General features: G+C 41.1%; 1 protein-coding gene across 3 annotated transcripts in view; it reads left to right on the top strand.

Moving 5' to 3' along the window:
• Positions 1-25,038, top strand: part of LOC105491722 (DnaJ heat shock protein family (Hsp40) member C15) — a 138,735-nt gene that overhangs the window by 99,078 nt on the left and 14,619 nt on the right. For 2 of the 3 annotated variants that reach the window (XM_071081434.1, XM_011758368.3), the window contains one exon: positions 9,972-10,042. In XM_071081434.1, coding sequence (XP_070937535.1) covers positions 9,972-10,042 — 71 coding nt within the window. Of the gene's footprint in view, positions 1-9,971; positions 10,043-21,668; positions 21,818-25,038 lie in introns of all 3 variants that reach the window. The other variant, XR_011614865.1, reaches the window with a different exon arrangement.

Genomic DNA, 25,038 nt, shown 5'->3' with positions numbered 1-25,038 from the left:
TTTCATAAAGCCAGAATCTCCAGACAAAGGGATTATGAGCTGGTTTTGTGATTTCCCAGCGGCCACTAGGGCGACTAACGTTAGGGTTAGACTACCTAACTGCATGTTTGCAGTGAGCTATGCTGCCGGTGCAGGGTGAGTTTTAAGGGGTTGTTTCTAGCTCTGTCCACAGTCCACGCGCCCGGTGCTTCAGCCGCCGCCGTGATTGGTCCCAGAAGATCGGAGGTTGGGTCCACTGGCTTGACGTGGGTGTAGTGGATCTACCATGTGATGCCTTCTACCTTCAGGGCGGTGGGTGTGGTTAGGAGTACCTGGAGTGGTCCTTTCCACCTGGGTTCTAGGGTCTCTTGTCGGTGTCGCTTGACTAGGACCCAGTCTCCCGGCTGGTACGGATGGGGTGTCGGCGGGGGACCGGTCTCATATAGTTCCTTCAGCTTGGGCCAGATTTCTTGATGAATTTTCTGCAAGGCTTGTAGGGAAAATAAGAGTTCAGAGACATTTTCTGTTTCGGACTTGAGCAGATCATCTTTTAGGCCGGGAACTAAGGGTGGGGGTCTGCCATACATAATTTTATAAGGAGTAAGGCCCAGTCTGTAAGGGGTATTACGGGCCCGGAACAGAGCGTAGGGGAGAAGGACCACCCAATTAGCGCCAGTCTCCATAGTCAATTTAGTTAAGGTCTCTTTTAAGGTCCGATTCATTCTCTCTACCTGTCCTGAACTCTGGGGCCTGTAAGCGCAATGTAGTTTCTAATTTGCCCCAAGGATGGAAGCCAAATCTTGACTTACCTTAGCGACGAAGGCCGGCCTATTATCTGACCTTATCTGGACGGGGAAGCCATACCTGGGGAGGATATCTTCCAGGATTTTCTTTGCTACAACCTGAGCAGTCTCTTTCTTGGTGGGGAATGCTTCAGTCCACCCTGAAAAAGTATCTACAAAGACAAGTAAGTACCGATACCCGTATTTTCCTGGCTTTATCTCAGTAAAATCTACTTTCCAGTAGATACCGGGCCTGGTTCCCCTGAGCCTTGTTCCTGTTGCAGCCTGGGATTGGGGGTAGGCGTTGTTAAGCTGGCAGACTTTGCAACTTGTCACGATGTTGCTGGCCATCTCGGCTGTATGTCTGAATTTGAGTTTAGAGCGTCTGATCAGGTCTATCATCCGCCGAGCACCCAGGTGGGTGGTTCGGTGGATGTGTTCTAACACTTGTCCTAATTTTTTGGTAGGATAGTTTGGTCATTAGTATCAGTCCACCACCTATTCTGGATCTGTTTCAGGGGAAGCTTGTCAATCCACTGGAGATCTTGTTCTGAATAATCAGGGAAATATGGCAAGTCCCGGGGGCCCGGGTCAGGGAGCTGGAGTGCAAGGAGTTGGCTGGGAGCCTTCGCTACCTTTCTTGCAGTTTGGTCCACCAGAAAGTTGCCTTGAGCAGTTGGAGTAGTTAGTTTTTGATGCCCTGGGCAATGCACAATGGCCAACTTTTCTGGCCTCCATGGGGCTGTTAGCAGGGCTAGGATTTCTTGCTTGTTTTTTTATCTTTTTTTCTTTAGCCGTCAGTAACCCCCGCTCCCTGTAAATGGCCCTATGTATATGCGCTGTTGCAAAAGCATATCGGCTGTCTGTATATACCGTCAGCTTTTTTCCCGCCCCTAAGGTGAGAGCTTGGGTGAGCACTATCAATTCGGCCTTCTGGGCCGATGTCCCTGGGGGCAGGGGTTCCGCCCAGATTACCTTAGTCTCTGAAGTCACTGCCGCTCCAGCGTACCTCTGGCCCTGATGCATGAAGCTGCTCCTATCAGTGAACCAGACGAGGTCGGCGTCAGGAAGTGGGCGATCCTGCAGGTCTTCTCGAACTCCGTGCACCTGAGCTAGTATCTCGGTGCAGTCGTGGAGTGGGGCGTCCAGGTCCGGGTTGGGCAGCAGCGAGGCAGGGTTTAAGGTCGTTGGGGGCAGGAAAGTTATCCCAGGTCTTCATGGAGGGCCTTATCGAACAGGGTAGGAGAGTTTTTGAATCCTTGCGGCAGTCTGGTCCATGTCAGTTGGCCACTTATGCCTTTATCAGGGTCATTCCACTCGAAGGCGAAGAGCTTTTGGCTCTGAGGGGCTAAAGGCAAACTGAAGAAAGCATCTTTTAAATCTAAAACAGTGTACCATTGATGTTTAGGGTTTAGGGTACTCAGGAGGGTATATGGGTTAGGCACAGTTGGATGTATGTCCACAACCTTCTTATTGATTTTTTTTAAGTCTTGTACAGGTCTGTATTTTCCACTATTAGGTTTTTGTACCGGCAACAATGGAGTATTCCAGGGTGAGTGACATGAGCGGAGGACCCCTTGGTCAAGGAGCCGGCGGATATGCGGGGCAATTCCTTTCTTGGCCTCTAGGGGCATCAGGTATTGGCGTACCCGCACGGGGTCTGCCCCAGGTTTAAGTTCAATAAATATAGCAGGACGGTGTTTTGCTAGTCCTAAGCCCCCCGTTTCCGCCCAAGCTTCTGGATATTGCTGGAGCCAGGTTGCTATGTCCTGGTCAGGGGCCGTTTGCTCCTGGTGGAGCCGGTACTCATCTTCTAGGGTTATAGTTAGGACGGATACGGGTTGATTGTGGGAGTTGATCACGATGGGCCCCTCAGGGAGGAAATGGATCTGTGCTCCCATTTTAGTTAGCAGGTCTCTCCCTAATAGGGGACAGGGGCTCTCAGTGATAACCAGGAAAGAATGGGTTACATTCTTGGCTCCGAGGTTTACTGTTCTTTGTGTTGTCTATGGGTATTTTTTTTAACTCCTGTGGCCCCTTGTACCCACGAGGACCTGGAGGATAATTTTCCATTAGTTTTAATTAAGACTGAGTGCTGTGCTCCTGTATTGACCAAGAACTGGACCGGGGACCCCTCCACTTGCAAAGTTACCCTAGGTTCGGGGAGGGGATCCGAACCCCGTCTTCCCTAGTCTTTATCTTGAGTGACTAGTACGGGTGTAGACCTAGGGGGTCCCTGTCCTCGTTGTTTCTTTTCGGGGCAGTCTCTTACCTAGTGGCCAGCCTCCTTGCAGTAGGCACATTGGTCTTTTTTCAGATTATCATGCCTTGGGGGGCCGCCTGGGTTGGGTGTACTCTGGCTGTAGATGCTTTTTCTGTACTACTGCTGCCAGGACCTTGGTCATTTTTTTCAGTGGCCTTAAATTGCCTTTCTTCTGGAGTATCTCTGTTATTGTAAACCCGCTGGGCTATCTGAAGGAGGTCCTGAATCCGCTTTCCTTCCAAGTCTTTTAATTTCTGGAGTTTTCTTTTAATATCTGGGGCTGCCTGATTTATGAATGACATTACAACAGCTGCCTGACTTCCTGGAGCCTCTGGATCTATGGGGGTGTACTGTCTAAAAGCTTCCATTAATTTTTCTAAGTAGGTGGCTGGGCTCTCTGTCTTTTCTTGCAGAATAGAATATACTTTAGCCAAATTAGTGGGCTTGCGAGCAGCTGCCCGGAGACCTGCCATTAGAGTCTGGCGATAAAGGCGTAGCCGTCCCCTACCTTCTGCCGTGTTGTAGTCCCATGCCGGCCTGGTCAGAGGAAAGGTCGCGTTTATGAGGTCGGGGTTGGCAGTCGGTTGACCATCGTCCCCCGGGACCAGCTTTCTAGCTTCTACCTGTATTTTCTCTCGCTCCTCCGTGGTAAACAAGATTCGGAGGAGCTGCTGACAATCGTCTCAAGTGGGCTGGTGGGTGAACATGACACTATCCAGTAAAGCCAGTAGATCTTTGGGGTTGTCTGAAAACCGAGCACTCTGAGTTTTCCAGTTATACAGATTACTGGTGGAGAATGGCCAGTACTGGAGCCTGGGGATTCCTGTGTCATCTGGGGGTCCTATTTCCCGGAGGGGTAAAGCCACCGTGGAGTCAGGCGGCTGGGGGGGGGGGCTAGTCCGCGAAGTACGCCTTTGCGTCCGCCCCGCCGGCCCCTCAAAGTTACTTTCCCTTTCAGCAGGCCCGTGAGTGCCGGCTGCCTCCCCTCCGCCTGCTCTCTCCTGCTCTTTCATTCGCGCGCGCTCTCTTTCTCTCTGTCATCCCGTGTCCTTTCTCCTTCACACTCAGTCTCTTTTTCTTTCTGTCTCTCTCTCTGACTCTCCACGTCTGCCGTTTCATCCCCTTTCTCTTTCCGATTTCCCTTCTCACTTTCTCCCTCTCCCGTCTCTTATGGTCTCTCTCTCACTCATTCTCTTCCTCTCCCCAGTCTCACTTTCTGTGTCTCTTTTTGTAAAGGAATGTGGGTTAGAATCCCTGTAAAGGAAATCTGCGCCGGAAGCCGGGAGCCCGGGGACCGGGGCCGCAGGCGCAGCGCCGGAAGCCGGGAGCCCGGGGACCGGGGCCGCAGGCATGGCGCCGAAAGCCGGGAGCCCGGGGACCGGGCCGGGAGCGCGGCGCCGGAAGCCGGGAGCCCGGGGACCGGGCTGGAAGCACGCGCCGGAAGCCGGGAGCCCGGGGACCGGGCCGGGAGCGCGGCGCCGGAAGCCGGGAGCCCAGGGACCGGGCTGGAAGCGCGCGCCGGAGGGCCGGGGTCAGATTCAGACTGCAAGCGCGCACCCGGGGACCGGGGTCAGATTCAGACCGCAAGCGCGCACCCGGGGACCGGGGTCAGATTCAGACCGCAAGCGCGCACCCGGGGACCGGGGTCAGATTCAGACCGCAAGCGCGCACCCGGGGACCGGGGTCAGATTCAGACCGCAAGCGCGCACCTGGGGACCGGGGTCAGATTCAGCTATTGCCTGGATCGCGAACACGCTCCCGGCAACTCAGATCGCAATTTAAATCAGAAGAGAGCCAGGGGACGTCTCCCACCGGTCTCCACTGGCTGTCCTATAGCGCGTCCGCCAGGACTGTGCCAGCCTCAGTTTCAGACCTCGCGAGTCACAGATTCAGATTCAGAACAGACACACAGACACAGACAGACAAACGGAGACGAGCCAGCTCACCTATCAGTAGATCGATCTTAGCAGATCCGTTGACCAGGGGTCTGGTGGGCTTGGGGAATCCCGGACGAGCCCCCAGATGTTATGCCCAGACTGTTTGTTCCCCAAAGAAGACCACCAGAGTCCAGAGTCAAAGCCAAGCGGCAAGGATCTTTACTACAAGTTCGAACTTGGTCCCTCCTATACACAGTATACAAGAGGGCCCTGAACAATGCGAGCGTTTGCTTTTTATAGCCCGAAAGTTGTAGGGGAACAAAGAAATTCTTTTGGCTCCTGCGCTTTCAGTAACCTTGAACGGCTGTCCCCTTATCGGAGACTTTCCAGGTGGTGTTTATACTGGGCTCAGGGAGTTTGAGAGATATATGGTGGTGGGATGGGAGGATGGGATGTGTTTGTGCTAGGCTCAGGGAGTTTTGAGCCCGGGGCTGAGGAATGTGCCCAGCTCCTTTCACTGACATATTACGTATAATGAGAATTGTTTATTGAAATGCATATTTGAGTCTTTGCCTTATGTTTTTCCTTGCAAGAGAGTAGTGTCCTGCACTATAACTGATGTCTGTAACAAAAAGCCTGAATTATTTTACAAAGCTGCCCAGGAAAATTGTTTTTATACCTGGTATAGTAAGTCCTCACTTAGTATCACCCATGGGTTCTTGTAAACTGTGACTTTAAACAAAATGACTATAATGAAACCAATTTTTTTTTTCCATCTATGTTACAAAGAAAGGATGTTGAAGGAAAGGACATTATTCAGGGACCTGCCATACATTATTTTGCTTAAAATCACAGTTTTTAAGAACCTATCAACAACATTGTATATTGTCTGAAATGATGCACATTTATGTTTTTTTTTTTCCCCGAGACGGAGTCTTGCTCTGTCGCCCAGGCTGGGGTGCAGTGGCACGATGTCCGCTCACTGCAAGCTCCGTCTCCCGGGTTCACGCCATTCTCCTGCCTCAGTCTCCCAAGTAGCTGGGACTACAGGCGCCCGCCACCATGCCCGGCTAATTTTTTGTATTTTTAGTAGAGTTTCATGTTAGCAGGATGGTCTCCATCTCCTGACCTTGTGATCCACCCGCCTCGGCCTCCCAAAGTGCTGGAATTACAGGCGTGAGCCACCATGCCCAGTGCATTTAAGATTTCTAAGCTTTCTAAAAACTTTTGTGGAACTCTGTTTATATAAACTATATTAATCCATTCTCACACTGCTATGAAGAAATACCCAAGACTGGGTAATTTATAAGGAAAAAGAGGTTTAATGGACTCATAGTTCCACATAGCTGGGGAGGCCTCAGTTATGGCAGAAGGCAAGGAGGAGCAAAGGCACATCTTACATAGTGGCAGCAGGCAAGAGAGCATGTGCAGGGGAATTGCCCTTTATAAAATCATCAGATCTTGTGCGACTTAGTCACTATCATGAGAACAGCACAGGAAAAACCAGCCGCCGTCATTTGGTTACCTCCCACCGGTTCCCCTACCATGACATGCAGGGATTATCGGAGTTATAATTCAAGATGAGATTTGAGTGGAGACAGAGCCAAACCATATCACTATATGTTACTCAAAAGCTCAGTCGTGAAAAAAAAAAGACGAAACCAAAACTGCTCCATTTGCTACAAGGTCCAAGAACACCACTCCACATATCCCCACTGCCAGCCAGGTGCATTCTAGGGAGCCGTTTGAAATCTCTGGTCTGGGTAACATCATATTTAAAGTTAAATTTTCAGCTTCATAATGAAGTTGTGTATACTGGAGGTATATCATCATAGCTACATTTAATTTTTTTTTTTTTTTTTTTGAGACGGAGTCTCGCTCTGCCGCCCGGGCTGGAGTGCAGTGGCCGGATCTCAGCTCACTGCAAGCTCTGCCTCCTGGGTTCACACCATTCTCCTGCCTCAGCCTCCCGAGTAGCTGGGACTACAGGCGCCCGCCACCTCGCCCGGCTAGTTTTTTGTATTTTTTTTTTTTTAGTAGAGACGGGGTTTCACCGTGTTAGCCAGGATGGTCTCGATCTCCTGACCTCGTGATCCGCCCGCCTCGGCCTCCCAAAGTGCTGGGATTACAGGCTTGAGCCACCACGCCCAGCCTAATTTTTATACTAAACTTAAAAACTAGGCCTCTCTCATGTTGTTTAATCCTTACAGCAACAAGCATGTATTAATATTAAAATGTATTAAGGTCCAAGAGACTTAATACAATAATAACTAAAAGGAAATAAACACTGCCCGCAAAGCAGAATAGTTCTCATTTCCCGAGCTCACCATTAGGAGTTTGATCATTATTATCTTAAAGGCAGAGTGTTTTGAATGCCATACTTGTGCATATGAACTTTCCTTCCTTGTGTTTACTTTAGTTCAGTGGTTGGTGTACCTCAGTATGCATAATACTTTATGGAATTTTATGTGCAAAACCATGTGGACTGATTTCCATAGCATTGTACTTGATTATCAAGGAAATTTGACAGAGACGTATATATGTGTGTATGTGTGTGTTGTGTGTATGAAATTTGAGTTTTACTGAACTTTGATCTTCATTATTTAGAGGGCCACATGGTGATGAGCTTTATGAAATAAGGTTTTTAGAGCTACCCCTTTTTTACCAAATTATTTGCATAGTAATCCTTTATAATGTTAGTATTTACTAATATGGAGTATTCTTTTCAGGAGTTTACCTTTTATAGTCATTTTTGGAGGGTGATGTAAAATGCATTAATAAGCACCTACATTGTATGCAATCCTAAGTTCTGTTTTAAGAAACAAATCATAGCTTCAGCCCTAAAGTTATTTAGAATCTACCTAACACGACATGCCAAATACATACAGAACAGCTAGAAAACATGAATAATAAAGGCAAGACGTGCTACAGAGCACCTGTGTAGCAAAAAAAAAAGGAGGTGATAAATGTAGATTAGCCACAGAACTCGAAATCATTGAACTATAATATTTCAATGTAATATGTTTTTTATTTCTTAATAGGCAGTTAAACAGTGTAGTGTTCATACATCTGGTATGATGTTTAACAGTTACTTTCTCAAAATTCAGTAGTCTTTTAACCAGACAATGTTTAATTGTCTATCTGGGAGATACCCACAAGCCAAAAAGTAAGTTTAGAATGCTGCCTGAAAGACGTAGGTAAACAGCCAAAAGGAATACTCTTAAGTCCTTCTAGGAAAATATTTAATTCATTTTACTCATGGAAGACTATGTTATGTGCTTACTCAGCAATTCATAGTGCATTTTAATGTGCTTGGTGATCTGTCACTTACCCACGGATTAGAGGTAGCAAGTAACTAGCAAGGAACTTCCAAAGACTAGAACAATAGCAGAATCAAGGATTGACCAGTAATAGCATGGGGGAGGCACTGTTCAAAATGGAACTTAAACGAATAACATTCTAGGTCTATTTAGTAGGAGGACAAGCAAACATCTGCAGACCTTGAGAGTTTTATCGGTGGTAATGACAATGCTGCGAGCCATCCAAGAAATGTTAAATTAGGTTATTCACACTTTATTTTCCAAACACAGGAGATATCTAATACATTCTCATAAGCATCCTTTATTTTCATGTGTGCTAGGTTATGTTAATCTTTTTACTTATATTATCTAATTTATCTTTAAAATAAACCTGGGAGGTAGTAGGTTTTATTACATGTATGCTACATTTGAGAAAATTGCAACTGAGTTTAAGCAAAACAAACTTTCACAGCTAATAAATAGTAGAATCTGTACATGCTTTTAACTATTATGTTGTGGTTCATCCATGCAAATTAAATTATTTTGAGCTTTACAATAATTGCCCTGTGCTTTAAGTCAACTATTATTATCCCCATTTGAGACTCAAAAAAGTTAAGTAGCTTAAACAAGATAGTATAGCTATTAAGTAGCAGTAGTAGGATTTGTTGTTGTTAGTGTTAATTTTTTTTCCTTGCCTAGAAAATGTACTAATGAGCAACATTTCCAATACTGGATAAATTGGGTTCTACCCAAATAATTTTAGGATTATTTAATTATCTACTTTAATTTTTGTTTACTGCATAGGCTTTAACAGCCAAGCTTTTCCTGTGGGTTTTTTCCCACAAAGCTAAACAACTATGAGATATAAAGAGTTTTGAGATCCTTTGTAAAGATAAAAGATAACTATAATGAAGCACTTGCTACATTCCAGGTACTGTTGTAACACTTCGTAGGCATTAACTCATTTAATCCTTGTAGTTGCTCTAGCCCTGTTTTACAATGAGGAGACTGAAGCACCAGGAAGATAAAAATTTGATCAAGTTTACCCAATCTTAAATATCAATGCTGGGATTAAAATCCAGCAGTGGGTCAGGCACGGTGGCTCACACCTTTAATCCTAGCACTTTGGGAGGCCGAGTTGCGCAGATCACGAGGTCAGGAGTTCGAGACCAGCCTGGACAACATGATGAAACCCCATCTCTACTAAAATACAAAAATTAGCCGGGTGGGGTGGTGCGCATCTGTAATCTCAGCTACTCGGGAGGCTGAGGCAGGAGAATTGCTTGAACCCGGGAGGCGGAGGTTGCAGTGAGCTGAGATCATGCAACTGCACTCCAGCCTGGGTGACAGAGCAAGACTCCTTCTCAGAGGGTGGGGGCGTGGGGAAAGTCCAGCAGTGTACCTCTGGAATCCAAATACTTTTCTACTATACCATATATACTGCCTTCCCCCCAAATAACTTAGAAGCGTAAGTTTTCAAACTTACAGTGTTGTCTGCAGATGCTGACTCCCCTAACCTATATATTGTTTTGTTTTTTAAATTGAGAATAAGGACTGGCATTACAAAGGACTAAAGAAAAACACATGTAACATTGAATCAATGATTTATTTTGATGGTTAGTAGAATTAAGTGGAAAGCTGTAATTTCATATTTGTCCACAAGATGGTGAAATTCTCATTAAGTTTTAGTTTCTTGAAACCCATATAAACCGTTAATTTATAATCTGTATTTGTCACTATTTATTATAAGCACTTTAATTTCTTTTTACAGCCCATCTGCTGGCAAGGCTAGGATTAGAACAGCTCATAAGAGAATCATGATTTTGAATCACCCAGATAAAGGTAAGTAGAATTCCTGTTTTTCATAACATGTATATCAAAATATGCTGTGAATTCCTTTCAGATTACTTAAAGTCATTATAAATGATATGTAGTTGAGATGGAAGTTTGTGTGCCACATGTATTGTGATTTTTTTTTTCTCATAGAAGAGCATTTAGATTGGAGTGATTCACACAAGTAGATTTATATTATCTGTTTTCAAGAACTTAGTTGCTGGTTTTTATATATGACTTCCCGAACCCATGTGATGCACCTACCATTTTGATCAAGAAAAATAAAAAACATGAGTTATGAACTGATATGCCAAATATAACTTGGCATAACAAGTTATATTTATTTAACCTTAAATGTAAAAGCACAAGAGTTAGAGGATTTCCTCCAAATCTGTGAATGTAATATGTCATAGATGATTCTGAATTTCTTAATTTTATTCTGGAAGACTCTGAGGCCGAGCCATTTGTTTTTAACTGGCCAGGTTTTTAATGTAAATTTATCTTACAGAAAGACAATTATTATAACTTTAACTACACTACAGCTGCTTGAGAGAGAAAGCCCATATGTTCATTGCTGTTTCTGCTTTAAAATAACAGATGGTAGAAAGTTACACTGTATTTCAGAAGTCAGAGGGGGGTGAGGGAAGAGAGTGAAGGGTTTTTTGGATTCTTATTTACAGACTTTCAGTTTTCTAATTATTTCAAAAAAAAAAATTAAAAACAAATTTTGGATTACTCTCCATCCTAACCAATACCAAAATAAGGCATTCCTTTTCAGCTTTCTCACTTAATTACTTACCATAAAAATTCTTTTCGCTGAGCATCATCTCTGTTGGTTTTTGCACTTACTGTTCTTTAGTGTGAATAAACATGAGAATAAACTTTGAAAAGAGGTTTTGCTAAAAATTTCTAAACAGTTTCAACAGTTACTGAAAGATTCACTCGGCGAATTTACTTTGCATTGTGGGCTTTTGGAGTAATTGGCTAAGAAAGAAATGTGTTGAAGTGCCTCCTTGAAGCCCTCTGTTTCCTAAACAGTCCCTGTTCCTTCCAGGGCAAGTGAATACCCTTCTCTGATTGACTGCAGTAGGGTCAAGCACTCCTGTCTGTCTTTCCGATGATTGACAAGTTGTTGATTGTGCCCACTGGCAAGGAACCAAGTTCTAAAATGTATCTAACAATATGTATTTTTAGATAATTGTAGTAAAAAAGAAAATGTTTGTCTATCTTATGAGCCAGTAGTATTTAAAGAATTACTTGATTTATTTTGAGATGGTATATTTATTCGAGGTGGGATTGTTGACTGTAGTGGGCTTACTAATATCCTTTAGTCTGGCCCTGTGTGGGTAGCTGGGTGTGAAAGAATGGACTTGGGAGCGAGAGGTCAGTATTTTTCTTTGGCTTCTACCTTCTAGCCAGCATTGTGGCCTCGAATACTCCTTTAACTCCAAATATGAGTTTTATTTCTAAAGTCATTTTTATTTGCATTATTTAATAACCTTTTATGCCTGTTCAATTAATGCAGAGGCTGTACCCTATGTTTCTGTTCAGATCAGATTTTTAACATGAGAAAAATGCCTTTTTTTTTTTTTTTGGATTGTTGTACCCTCTTAAGAATATATTGACAACTGTGGACCTTTTTTCCATATAACTGCTTATTCACCCAAAATTTAAAAACATTTGGAGTTTCAGAAAGTTCATGCACTTCCTAAAACCCATCCATATAGTCACAGTTAGGAACTCCTGCTCTAGCAGAAGTGTAGTGTGATAGGAATGTTGGAACTTCTGTCTTTGATGGAGTTGGGAGATGATAGCTCATAAACCTGAAAATTATCTTTTGAGAAGGAAGATTGGTTTGTTTTCAATGGGAAGACAACAGATTTTCAAAAATGCCTCATTGCCTTTGGAAAGAGAAATCCAAGAGTATTTGGGGAAGTATGAGAATGGGCAGCTCTTAATTTTGTTTCTTCTTCTTAGAATCCTTCAACATACTTACTTGGGCCAGGTCACCACTGGGTATTATAGGTAGTTGGAAATACTTAAATCTCATTTCTAGTGCTTCTGAATTCATGAATATGTTTCCCCACCCCACCCCCAAGTAACTTTTTGGTTGGTTTTGCTACCAGCTGATAGGACAAGTTTGGAATTTCACATGTGTGACCGACTATAATTTGTTACACATTCCATTATCAGCTGTGCAAAGAAAGTGACACCAGAAAATTAGGTGTGGGAAATGGCTGAAAATAAATCTTTGTAATTAGTTTTAAATAAGCATTCAGATGTATTTTGGTAAAAAGGAAATTTTTCTTTTTCAATGTAGTGAGATAAAAAATTGATGTAGTAAAAACATCTCAGGTCCTTGATCTAATGCTTTCAAGGCTAATATCTTTTAGACTGCTTTTCTTAAATTGATGAAGAAAGAGGTTGGTGGTTATGAAATGAGTGGTTTTACAGTAATGCATAGTGAATATAGAAGGGGAGAGGACAGATTGCTCAGAGATTTCTTACAGGCTGTCTAATGCAGTCTTAATCAATGTGTATTTCGCCTATTCTTGCCAGGCCAGTTTGTGCAAGTTAAAAACAGAAATCAGAAGTAAACATTTAGAAAGCTTTATAACATCACCATGATACCCAAATGTGTGATACTTTCATACTGTGTAAAAGTATCGGTCCACTACAGATTGGAAATGTTTAAAACATTTAAAAAGTACTCCTTTGCTGTAGCTTGAGAGGCGCTGATCTAATCAATGCTGCCTCCTAAATCTGGACTTTCTGCTCTGTCCCGGGGAAGATGTCCTATTAGCTCTCCTTCAAGACTTTTAGTGATTAAGAGCTTCCTATTCACAAGGCAGCTTGCTCTACTGGTGAACAGCTCTAACTACTAGAAAGTTCTTTCTTGTATTTAGATGAAATCTGTCTGCCTGCAGTGGGGAGATTCTCAACCTTTTCCCACTCATATGCCTTTCAATAAACACACAGTATTCTCACACTTCCTTATTAGAGTGTTTAAGTCAAAATTAAATTAAATATTGGGATTAAAAACAAGTCAAAGTAATTATGCTGTTGAATGGATTTTCTCTAATTACTCTCACTATAAAAGAAGCTAATTTTTGTTTGAAGTCCTGGTAATAATATATTATAATTTCTTACAGTACATGACATTAAAAACGTGTTCTAAATATTTAGAAAAAGAAAGAGGTGATCACCAAGAGTCAACATGGATTCACTAAGAAAAGGCGATGCCTAATGAGCTTGTTTTTTTTTTTTTTTTTTGATAGATTTAGTAGACTCTTTGTTTTGGAGCGTTCATCTTTTCCCTTCATTTCAACATTTTAGATTTAAACCTTTGTGTTAACTAATTTTTTTGGTGAAGAGATAATTTGGTTTTAATCATGCATTGATTTTCCTTGATAAATGCTGAGATCCTTAAAAGTAAAGAACATAGCTTATTCTTCATAACTTATGGCTGACACATCATAAACTCTAAATTCATATTTTTTTTTGGTGAGTAAATGAATAAACAAATAGATAAAAACAAGGCAAACAATCGGTAGGTAAAACAGAATTGGGAGTGATAACTAATATATTAAATAATTTCTTAGATTAGATTGACAGGAAACAACCTGACACTGATCTTCCATTTATTCAAAAATTATTTATTTAGCACCTACTATGTGGCAGGCATTGTGCTAAATCTTAAGACAACTTCAGCAAGACAGTTAGATCTCTGTCCCCATGGCAGCATGCATTCTAATGGAGGAGCAGACAAAAAAATAAGTAAACCTATTTCAAGTGGTAGCAAGGCAATAAAAAGTATGAGCTAAGATATAAAACGTAGGAGAGAGGCAACTTTACATAGGATGACTGGGAAAACCTCTGTGAGGACACTTAGGATGAGAAAGAGCTAGCTGTGTGAAAAGTGGTAAAGAAAGTAAAGGGGCTTAACGTGCAAAGCCTCTGAGGGAGGAAAGAATTTAGTGTGCTGAAAGACCTGAAGGAAAATTAGTGTGATAGGAATATAATAGGCAAGAGGAAAGATAGCATGAGGTAAAGTGGTAACCACATTTTTAAAACTAGATATGTATTATGATAATGAAATACTGTAAGTTCTATATAAGATTTCAACTTTGTTCTAAATGCAAAGGGAAGTTACTGTCAGCTTTTAAGCACTAGAGTGATACAATTCAGTATACTTTTTAAGAGGTCGTTTTCCTTTCATCCTCAAACTCCACTTTTTAAATTTTTAAGTATACTTTTTATTGAAGTATAATATATGGGCAGAAAAGTGCACAAATCATAACTGTATTCCTTTTTCACTTTGCCAACCTTTGCTCTGATGGTGTAAAAATATTGGTGGGTAAAACTGGTGGTGTCTTAACATTAGTCAAGGCAGTGACACCAATCTGTCCATATATGCATATGGGAAAAATGAATCATGTGATGCCATATGCAAAATTAATTCTTAATGGATTATAACCAGTTAAAAGAAAAACTTCAGACAAATTTAGCAGAGTTTATTTGAGCAAGGAATGATTCATGAATTGGGCAGCACTCAGAACCAGAAAAGGTTCAGAGGACTCCCTTAACAGCATGAGCAGCAAGCTTTCGTAGGCCAGATACAAAAGCAAAGCGGAGAATCACCTGATTGGCTTCAGCTAGGCATCTGCCTTATTTGGCATGGACATGGTATGGTGAAGCATTTACCTTGTTTGAGCATGGTGTGATGAGTTGGCTGCTTGTGATCAGCTGAAACTGTGTGTTTGTTATACTTCTAAGTTGGGTTTCAGTTTGTGTAAGCGCTAGGTTAGGTTGTAGTTCATTATGTAGGAACTAAGCACAGAGACACAGAGACAGCCCCAGGCTAATGACATCCTGCTTATTTAATTTAACAAACCTAAATATGAAAGGTAAAACAAACTTCCATATTAAACAAAACACAGACTTAGGCAAAGATTTCCTAGACAGGGCATAAATTAAAGGGGAAAATTTTGCCTCTGTTTGTGAAAAAAATTAACTGTTTATTTTGCCCTTTTTTTGAAAGTTGATAAATATTGTTATCAAGAAACTCTGGCCTCTTAAAAGAAATTGGGCAGCATTCTTTACTTTCTGAGTATTTGTGTAAGATTAGTGTTATTTCTTTTCTTTTTTTTTTTTTTTGATATGGAGTCTTGCTCTGTCGCCCAGGCTGGAGTGCAGTGGCACAATCTTGGCTCACTGCAAGCTCCGCCTCCCGGGTTCTCGCCATTCTCCTGCCACAGCTTCCTGAGTAGCTGGGACTACAGGCGCCCGCCACCATGCCTGGCTAATGTTTTTGTATTTTTAGTGGAGACGGGGTTTCACTGTGTGAGCCAGTATGGTCTCGATCTCCTGACCTCCTGATCCACCCGCCTTGGCCTCCCAATAATCTTATTTCTAAGTATTTGTAAGAGTTCACAAATGAAGCCATCTGGGCTTGGAGACTTCTTTGTGGGAAGGTTTAAAATTACTGATTCAATTTATTTATTTTATTTTTATTTCTTCTTTTTTTTTTTTTTTTTTTTTTTTTGAGATGGAATCTTCCTCTGTCGCCCAGGCTGGAGTGCAGTGGCACGATCTCTGCTCACTGCAACCTCCACCTCCTGAGTTCAAGTGATTGTCCTGCCTCAGCCTCCCGAGTAGCTGGGTCTACAGGTGTGTGCCACCAAGCCCGGCTAATTTTTGTAGATTTAGTTAAGATGGCATTTCACCATGTTGGCCAGGCTGGTCATGAACTCCTGACCTCAAGTGTTCCGCCTGCCTTGGCCTCTCAAAGTGCTGGGATTATAGGCGTGAGCCACTGCACCAGGCCAATTCAGTTCATTTAAAAGATACACATTTCTTTCACATCTTTCATTTCTCCCTAATATCGTTTTTGTTAGGTTTTTTTCTTAGGAATTTGTTCATTTCCCCTAAAATTTCAGGTCTATTGTTACAAGTCAGTTCATAGTATCTTCTTATTACCTTGGTAATGTTTGTAATTACAGAGTTAAGCCACATTTTTATTCCCAATATTAGTAATTTATTTATATCATCTCCTATTTTATTGATCTCTATTTATAAAATAAATTTTTGCATCATTGTTATTTCATTCCTTTCACTATCTTTGGGTTTAATTTGCTGTTCTTTTTCTAATTTTTTGAAATGAATATTCAGATCACTGGTTTCAGCTGTCATTCAGTTCAAAATACTATAATTTTCATTATGATTTCTTTCTTTGACCTGTGTGTTATTTGACATGCATTCCCTCATTTTTGAACAATAGAGGATTTTGTAGTTATCTCTATAGTATTGATTTCTAGCTTAATTCCATTTGGGAAGAGAACATACTCTGATTTCAGTGATCTAGCATATCGTCAATTTTGGGAAAAATTTGTGATCACTTGAACAGAGTGTGTATTCTGCAGTTACTCGATGCAGTGTTCTAGATATGTGAGTAAAGTTTGTTGACTGTATTGTTGAGAACTTCTTCATTCTTACTATTTCATGTCTGCCTACTCCATTATCTGTTAAGATAGGGGTAAAACCTCCTACAGTGATTGTGGATTTGTCTGTTTCTTCGTTTAGATTTTTGTTTGTTTATGGTGAAAAGGATTTTGGGGGCAAATGATTTAGGATTGTTATATATTACATATGGATTTCTCCCTTGTTTTAAATATCTCTCTTTGTTTATAGTAGTGCTTTTTGCCATAAAGCCTACCTTATCGAAAATATGTATAGCTGTACCAGCTTTCCTTTGGTTAGTGTTTACGTAGTATGTCTTTTTTCCATCTTTTTATTTTCAGCCTTTTTGTATCTCTCTTGTTGGTTTGTCTCTTCCAAGCAGCATGCAGTTTTCCTTGAATGTGACAATTTTAGACTTTTAATGTAACTATTTAGTCCTTTTACATTTAATGTAGTTACTGGTATTTGAATATATACATATACACACGCACATATATATGTTGGCTGTGTGTGTGTGTGTATGTGTGTGTGTGTTGTGTGTGTGTGTATATATATTTATGTATAAAACATGTTACTTTTGGTTTTCTATTTGACTCACCTATATTCCTTTTTCTATTCCTTGACTTTTAGTTGGTTCAGTTTTTTTTTAATTTTATAATTTTTTCTTTAATAACTTGATAGATACCTTTTTTTAAAAGACAATTTATTTTGAGAGGCCTGGGCAAGAGGATTGCTTGGGCTGTGGAATTCAAGACCAGCCTGGGCAACATAGCAAGACCCTTTCTCTAGTAAAATTTTTAAAAAATTATCTGGACATCGTGGCATATGCCATTTGTCCCAGCTACTTGTAAAGCTGAGGTGGGAGGATTGCTTAAGCCTGGGAGATGGAGGCTCCCGTGAGCTATGATCATGCTACTGTACTCCAGCCTAGGTGACAGAGTGAAACCCTGCCTCAGAGAAAACAAAACAAAACAATTTCTTCAGTGACTGTCCAAAGAATACAGCATACTGGCTGGGCGAGGTGGCTCACACCTATAATCCTGGCACTTTGGGAGGCCGAGGTGGGCAGATCACGAGGTCAGGAGATCGAGACCATCCTGGCTAACACGGTGAAACCCTGTGTCTACCAAAAAAAATACAAACAAAATTAGCTGGACGTGGTGGCGGGTGCCTGTAGTCCCACCTACTCGGGAGGCTGAGGCAGGAGAATGACGTGAACCCGGGAGGTGGAGCTTGCAGTGAGCTGAGATTGCTCCACCGCACTCCAGCCTGGGCGACAGACGACGGAGCGAGAATCCATCTCAAAAACCAAAACAAAACAAAACAGAAAAAACTACAGCATACTTTCTTGACTTACTACAGTCTGAAATAAAATATTACTTTGGCCACTTCTCAAGTAATACTGGGACTATTAGTTTTTTCCAGTTCATTGTTCTTTCTTCTACACTGTCTTAACTATCTATTAAGCTCTTAATTTCATTTCTAAAATTGCCAGTTGATTCTTTTTTTATGAAATCCAATTCTCTGTGAAATTCTCTATAATTTTATGTATCTTTCCCGTCTTTCCTCTGTTTTCTTAAATATATTACTCATAGTTATTTGGATTTCAGGACTTCTGTTTGTATGCAAAGTAAATTTTTTAAATGCCCTACATTTTGTATGAAAGCAACAGTTTTCAAACTTTTTTGTCTCATACCAAAAAAGACTTTATATGGATTCTGTGAGTATTTACAATAATAGAAATTAACACTGAGTAATTGTTTTCTTTTTCTTTGTTTTCGTTGAGACAGGGTCTTGTTCCATTGCCCAGGCTGGAGTGCAGTGGTGTGATCACAGCTCACTTCAGCCTCGGCTTCTCAGACTCAAGCAATCGTCTCACCCCAGCCTCTCAAGTACTTGGGACAATAGGCGTGTGCCAACATACCCAGCTAATTTTTTATTTTTATCTTTGTAGAGATGGAATCTCACTGTGTTGCCCAGGTCCCGAACTCATGGACTCAAGCAGTCCTCCCACGCTGGCCTCTCAAAGTGCTGGGATTACAGGCATGAGCCACTGTGTTGGCCTAAAACTGAGCAAGTTTAAATATATTTACCTATTAATTCATTTTAAAATATTAAACTTGTCATATTATAATCTTTATAAAAATTTGTCTTTTCCACAATAAAATTTGAGAAGACTAATGAGTAAAGTGACATTGTTTTACCTTTTTGCACCTCTCTTTTAATGTCTGGCTTAACAGAAAGTACCCTGATACTTATATCAACCTCTACATTTATTCTCTTGTGATACATTGTTTTGTTTAAATGTATGAAGAAAATACGACTTCACACAAATGAGTAGTTGGGAAAGGAAATAGTATTTTATTCATCTTTTCAGATAATTGCAGATATTCTTCATTGCTGCTAAACCAGAACTCAACAAGTGGTAGTTTCTTAAAGATTAGTTGCATTGTGGAACCTGAAACCATGCCAATGAACTTTCAAAGTCTCTTATATTAAAATCCATTGGTCTATCTTTTACTTTGAATTTTCTTTTTTCCCATCTGTGATTTTGTAACATCATTCATTGGTCATTTGGGGAATACTGCTTCACTGAGAGTTACAAATCATCCAAGTGTTGATGTATTTCATTTTATCAGTATTTCTAAAGATGTGGTCCCCACACTGTCAGCAGCTTCCCCTGGGCATTTGTTAGACATGCAAACTCTTGGGTTCTACCCTAGACCTACTTAATCAGAAACCCTGTGGTTGGGGCCCAGCATTTTGTGTTTTACGAAGCCCTCCAGTTGATTCTAATGTACACTAATGTTTGAGAACCACTGCTCTACGGGTTCCAGCCGGGTTTCTGGGGTGTTCAGTGGGGTTCCTATGCCTGGAAGGTTCTGATCTCTAATCACAGTCTCCTTAGCATTTTGAAACTTCCAAAAACTTTACTATGCTTTTCAGAAGCTTCTTGCTTTTTTCAGAAACTTTCTATTTTGCTTCTACCCTGTACAAGTTCAGAATTTGGTATGTACTTAGAGGGAAAAATCAGCTGTGTATCAGGCTCTATTTTCAAGCTTGCCTTTGTCAGTTGAGTTCTAAATCTTTGAGTCTACAGTTTTTGTCTTAGCAGCTTGTGATACCTTGCCTGCCCCAGCAGCAGCCTTCTTGTGTCCTTTGCCCATACTTTTAATTTCTTGCCTTACACCAAGCATCGTCAAATAATCTAAGGGAAAAAGCAATTTCAGAATGTCATTTTACCTCTCTAAGTTTCCTCCCCTTCCGGAATCTTTGGACCCTCAAGTCATGTTTTCTTAGAAGTTTCTCTATAAGACTAGTTCAAGAGGTGGGGTTTTTTAGTAGTGGTTTCATTTTTGTTGTGAATTTTGTCTGGCTTTTTTTAAGTTGCTTTCAATGTGAGCATCTAACGTACTACTCCATCATAACCAAAAACAAAAGTAAAGAAAGTTACTTTTGAGACAGTATGACAAATGAATTGACTAGCCGGTCATCTAGGAGGCTGGTAGGGTAATCTGAGTGAGAAATAATGATGACCTAGTTTAGGATGGAGACAAAGTGAATTTGAGATATGTTTTAGAAATAGAAGCAACAGTTGCTGCCACTTGATTTGACACAGGACATTTAGTATTTCCCCTTGATTTCTGAGTCAAAAAATTAGGTAGATGGTGGAGCTATTTACCGAAATGGGGATGATCTAGAGTGGAGAAGTGGATTGTAAACAGGTTTAGGAGAAAAAAAAATATTGTCTTGATGTTAAATGAATTAGTCAGTAGATTGTCCAAGTGGGAATGGAGAATAGGAATTGAATAAATGACTCTAGAGTTCAGAGAAGCAGACTGGACTTAAGAATCATCAACTTAAGATGGTGTTGAAACCAACTTTAAGAGGTCATGAGAAGAGAAAGTAAGGGTAGAAATAGGAGGGAAAAAACCGGAACATCCAGGTCTAAGGAACCAAACACGTATAGATCAAGTTAATAAACGGGAAATCATCAAAGGAGACAGAAGGAAAAAAATGTAAGGAGAAAATGATACCATAGAAGCTAAGACAGGAATATATTTAAGGAAACCAAGTGATAAACTGGGCTGGATGCTGCTGTGAGAACCATTAAAATAAGGATAGAGAGGAGGGTCCAGAGTATTTTTTTCCACATTGGAAGACTTTGATGACCTTAAACAGTTTTAATTGGTGCTGGGCTAAGGAGTGAAAAGATACGGAAGTTGAGTTAGCTTATATACACAGCTATTTTGAGAAGTTTTGTGAGGAAGAGAAGGAGAGAATAGTATCTGCAAGAGAGGGATGAGTCATTAAGAGAAAAATTTATATTTTTTGTTTTCTTTTGCTTTTTACTTTTGTTTTTTAATTATAAAAGCTTGAATAGTTTTTAGCCAATGGTAATGATCAACTAGAGAAGGTGATGATTTAGAAGAGATTAAATGTTGGGGGAATAAATATAATGTTTTAAGTCTCAAAAGTCAATTGTATAATTATGGGACAGAGATTTGACAGTGTTTCATGTGGAAAAGAGCCGTAGGACATGCATTTGATCTCAAGGCCTGTAAGATTAAATAGCATAAAAGCTGCTAAAATTTTAATGTGGTCCTAAGCTGCATAAAGGACACATAGTATCTTTACTAAAGACCAAATATTACTGCAGTCCTCTGTGTTTATTTGTTATGCATTGATTCACTTAACATTTATCCAGCTGTACTGAGCTAGGCATTTAGATCTTATCTAGAATTTTGTGTCTGTTTCTGGATCCCAGATTTTTTAAGGATACTGACAAATCACATATTCAGAGGAAATTGAATAGGATCATGAAGTGTCTGGAAACAATGTCATATGAGCAATTATTCATTCAACAAAATGTATTGAGTACTTAATATAAGCCAGATAATGCACTAGATACTGAAGAAGATAACCGAAGGCCTTGCTGTTAGGAATCTTATATTCCACTGTGAGAGACAATAGTAGATAGGTAATTGGTAGTTTAAAAATGGCCGCAGATTCTTCATAGCTCCTCCATCAAGAGGTGGTCTGATTTTTCACCCTTTGTGTTCAGGCTGGCCTTTGTCATTTGCTTTGACCAATAGAATATAGCAAAAAATGACATTATGTGATTTCTGAGCCTAGGCCTCACAAAGCATTGCAGCTTCAGCTCTTACCTTCTTAGATCCTTGAGACCACCAAGTGAAGACGAAGCTGTCCACCTGAAGGATGAAAGACCAAGTAGAGAGAGGCCTAGCTGTCCCAGCTTAAGCCCTAATGAGGCCATCCTGGACCACCCAGCTCAGAAGAACCACCCTGCCAATCCACAGAAAAGTGAGAAATAAAAAGAACATTGTTGCTTTTAGCCACTAAGTTTTGGGGTGGTTTGTTATGCAGAAAAGGCTGATATAAAAAATGCCCATGATGTCATGGATCATAAGCGCTTTGAAGAAAAAGCAGAGCATGAGATAGAGAATGGCAGCTGGAGGGGAGGCGGATGCTGATTTACTTATAGCCTTCTTAGAAATTCTGTCTAAGGGGATAATATTTGAGCAGAGACCTAAGGCAGTAAGTCATGCAAAATGAAGAAAGAGTATTTCAGGCTGAAGAAACACCAAGTGCATAGGTCCTGAAATGAGAGCATATGGTTTGTTTCTGGAATTATAAGCAGATCAGCTGGAGCATTAGCAAGCAAACGGGAGAGTGGTAGGAAATACAATTGGAGAGGAAGCCCAAGGCTAAATGATGGAGTGGCTTGCAAGCCGTACTACAAACTGCAGGTTTTATTTTTAGGTATTATGGGAATGCTCTTACCTGTTTTGCAATATTAGGAACACTATTTTGGCAGCTATGAAGCAAATAGGGAGTCAAGAGTGGAAGCAAGGAAGTCACTAGAGAAAATTGTAGTAATCCAAGAGAATGATACTGTTTTGGATGAGGGTTGTTGTAGTAGAGGAGGTCAGGGGGAAAAAAAAAAAAGGGGGTCTAGGCCAGGCACGGTGGCTCATGCCTGTAGTCCCAGCACTTTGGGAGGCCAAGGCGGGCAGATCACCTGAGGTTGGGAGTTCAAGACCAGCCTGACCAACATGGAGAAACCCCATCTCTACTAAAAATACAAAATTAGCTGGGTGTGGTGGTGCATGCCTGTAATCCCAGCTACTCGGGAAGCTAATCCCAGCTACTTGGGAGGCTGAGGCAGGAGTATCACTTTAACCCGGGAGGCGGAGGTTGTGGTGAGCCAAGATCTAGCCTTTGCACTCCAGCCTGGGCAACAAGAGCGAAACTGTTTCAAACAAAAAGGTCTAATTCCAGATATATTTTGAAGGAATACCCAACAAAGCTTATGAATCAAGGGTAAGAAAAAATGAAGAAAGATGACTCCTAGGCTTTTGGCCAAAGCAATGGTTAAAGAAAAAGAAAATTTGCTGAGAAACTTAGAGGGGATCTTTGCAATATCAAATACCTAAAATGTGGCATGTATATGTGAAGTCCCTCTTCTATGCCTCTATGAGAACAGAGTTATGTTCACTGAGAAGAAACTCTAAGCAGTGAAAATTTGACCCCTATAAGGAAGACTTTTCTTGTAGCTGGAACGCAAGACATCAGTCAGCTAGTAATTATTGAGGCTTCTGGAAGTCGGTAGAACAGGGTCCTCTTCTAGACATTGGAGCTACAGCTCCAATGGAAAAAGTGATGTGCAGATAGAGGCAGCAAAGGTAATTTGATTGAAAACTACTAGAGAGGAACTTATTAGTGATGTCATAGAAGGAATTCATTCATTGGGTAAGAGGTAGAACCCTTCCAACTCTGGGTTTCTGTGATTCTCTAATGATCTGATAAACCAAATCAGACTCAAATATTTTTCTTCAGATCCCCTTGTCTCTGCATTATTATTTTTTTTTTTTTGAGACGGAGTCTCGCTCTGCCGCCCAGGCTGGAGTGCAGTGGCCGGATCTCAGCTCACTGCAAGCTCCGCCTCCCGGGTTTACGCCATTCTCCAGCCTCAGCCTCCCGAGTAGCTGGGACTACAGGCACCCGCCACCACGCCCGGCTAGTTTTTTTTGTATTTTTAGTAGAGACGGGGTTTCACTGTGTTAGCCAGGATGGTCTCGATCTCCTGACCTCGTGATCCGCCCGTCTCGGCCTCCCAAAGTGCTGGGATTACAGGCTTGAGCCACCGTGCCCGGCCTCTGCATTATTTTTTTAATGCTATATTGAGATATAATTCACATACCATACCAGTTCATCCATTTAAGGTATACAGTTCAGTAGTTCTGGCATATTCCTAGACATATGCAAACATCACACTTAATTTTGGAACATTTTCATCACCTCAGGAAGAAACCCCTTTAGCCATTGATCTGTCTGTCTGTCCTTGTCCTAGTACCACACTGTCTTGATTAGTGTTGCTTTGTAGTAAGTTTTAATATTGTGAAGTATGAGTCCTTCTACTTTATTCTTATTTTGTAGAATTGTTTTGGCTATTCTTGGTCCTTCTGTAATAATTCCATATGAATTTTAGAACCAACTTGTCAATTTCTACGGGGAAATCAGCTGAGATTTTTGATAAGGATTGCATTAAATCTGTAAAGTGGGGAATTTTGCCATTTTAACAGTGTTAAGTCTTCTGATCCACAGAGACAGGATGCTTTTCTATTTATTTAGATCTTCCTTAATTTCTTTCTTTTTTTTTTTTTTTTTTTTTTTTTGAGACGGAGTCTCGCTCTGTCACCCAGGCTGGAGTGCAGTGGCCGGATCTCAGCTCACTGCAAGCTCCGCCTCCCGGGTTCACGCCATTCTCCTGCCTCAGCCTCCCGAGTAGCTGGGACTACAGGCGCCCGCCACCTCGCCCGGCTAAGTTTTTGTATTTTTAGTAGAGACGGGGTTTCACTGTGTTAGCCAGGATGGTCTCGATCTCCTGACCTCGTGATCCGCCCGTCTCGGCCTCCCAAAGTGCTGGGATTACAGGCTTGAGCCACCGCGCACGGCCCTCCTTAATTTCTTTCAACAATGTTTTGTAGTTTACAAGTCTGAGTTTTGTACTTCTTTTGTTAAATTTATTCCTGTTTTATTCTTTTTAATGCTATTGTGAATGGAATTATTTTTATAATTTTATTTTCAGATTGTTTATTATAAATGTATAGAAATACAGTTGAGTTGTAATTAATCTTTTATCCCATAACCTTCCTGAACTTATTTAATTAGGTCTAATAGTTATTAGTAGATTCTTTAGGATTTTCAGTATACAAGATCATGTCATCTAGGAATAGTGATAGTCTTACTTCTTGCTTTCCAGTCTGGATGTCTTTTTGTTTTTTAACCTCATTTTCACCACCATTACAATGTTGACTAGGATCATTAAGAACAGACATCCTTGTCTTTCTTCTGGTCTTAGGGAAAAGCATCCAGTCTTTCTCCATTCAATCCGTGGGTTTTTTGTAGATGCTTTTTATCTACAAACATACTAACACTTAGACAGCTTCTCTGTATTCCTAGTTTGCTGGGTGCTTTTTTCACGAAAGGGTGTTGAATTTTGTCAAATGCTTTTTCTCCAT

The sequence above is a fragment of the Macaca nemestrina genome, chromosome 16, assembly GCF_043159975.1.
Source record: "Macaca nemestrina isolate mMacNem1 chromosome 16, mMacNem.hap1, whole genome shotgun sequence".
Taxonomy (NCBI): Eukaryota; Metazoa; Chordata; class Mammalia; order Primates; family Cercopithecidae; genus Macaca; species Macaca nemestrina.
The sequence above is the reverse complement of the archived record's forward strand: the minus strand, read 5'-3'. Positions and strand labels throughout refer to the sequence as shown.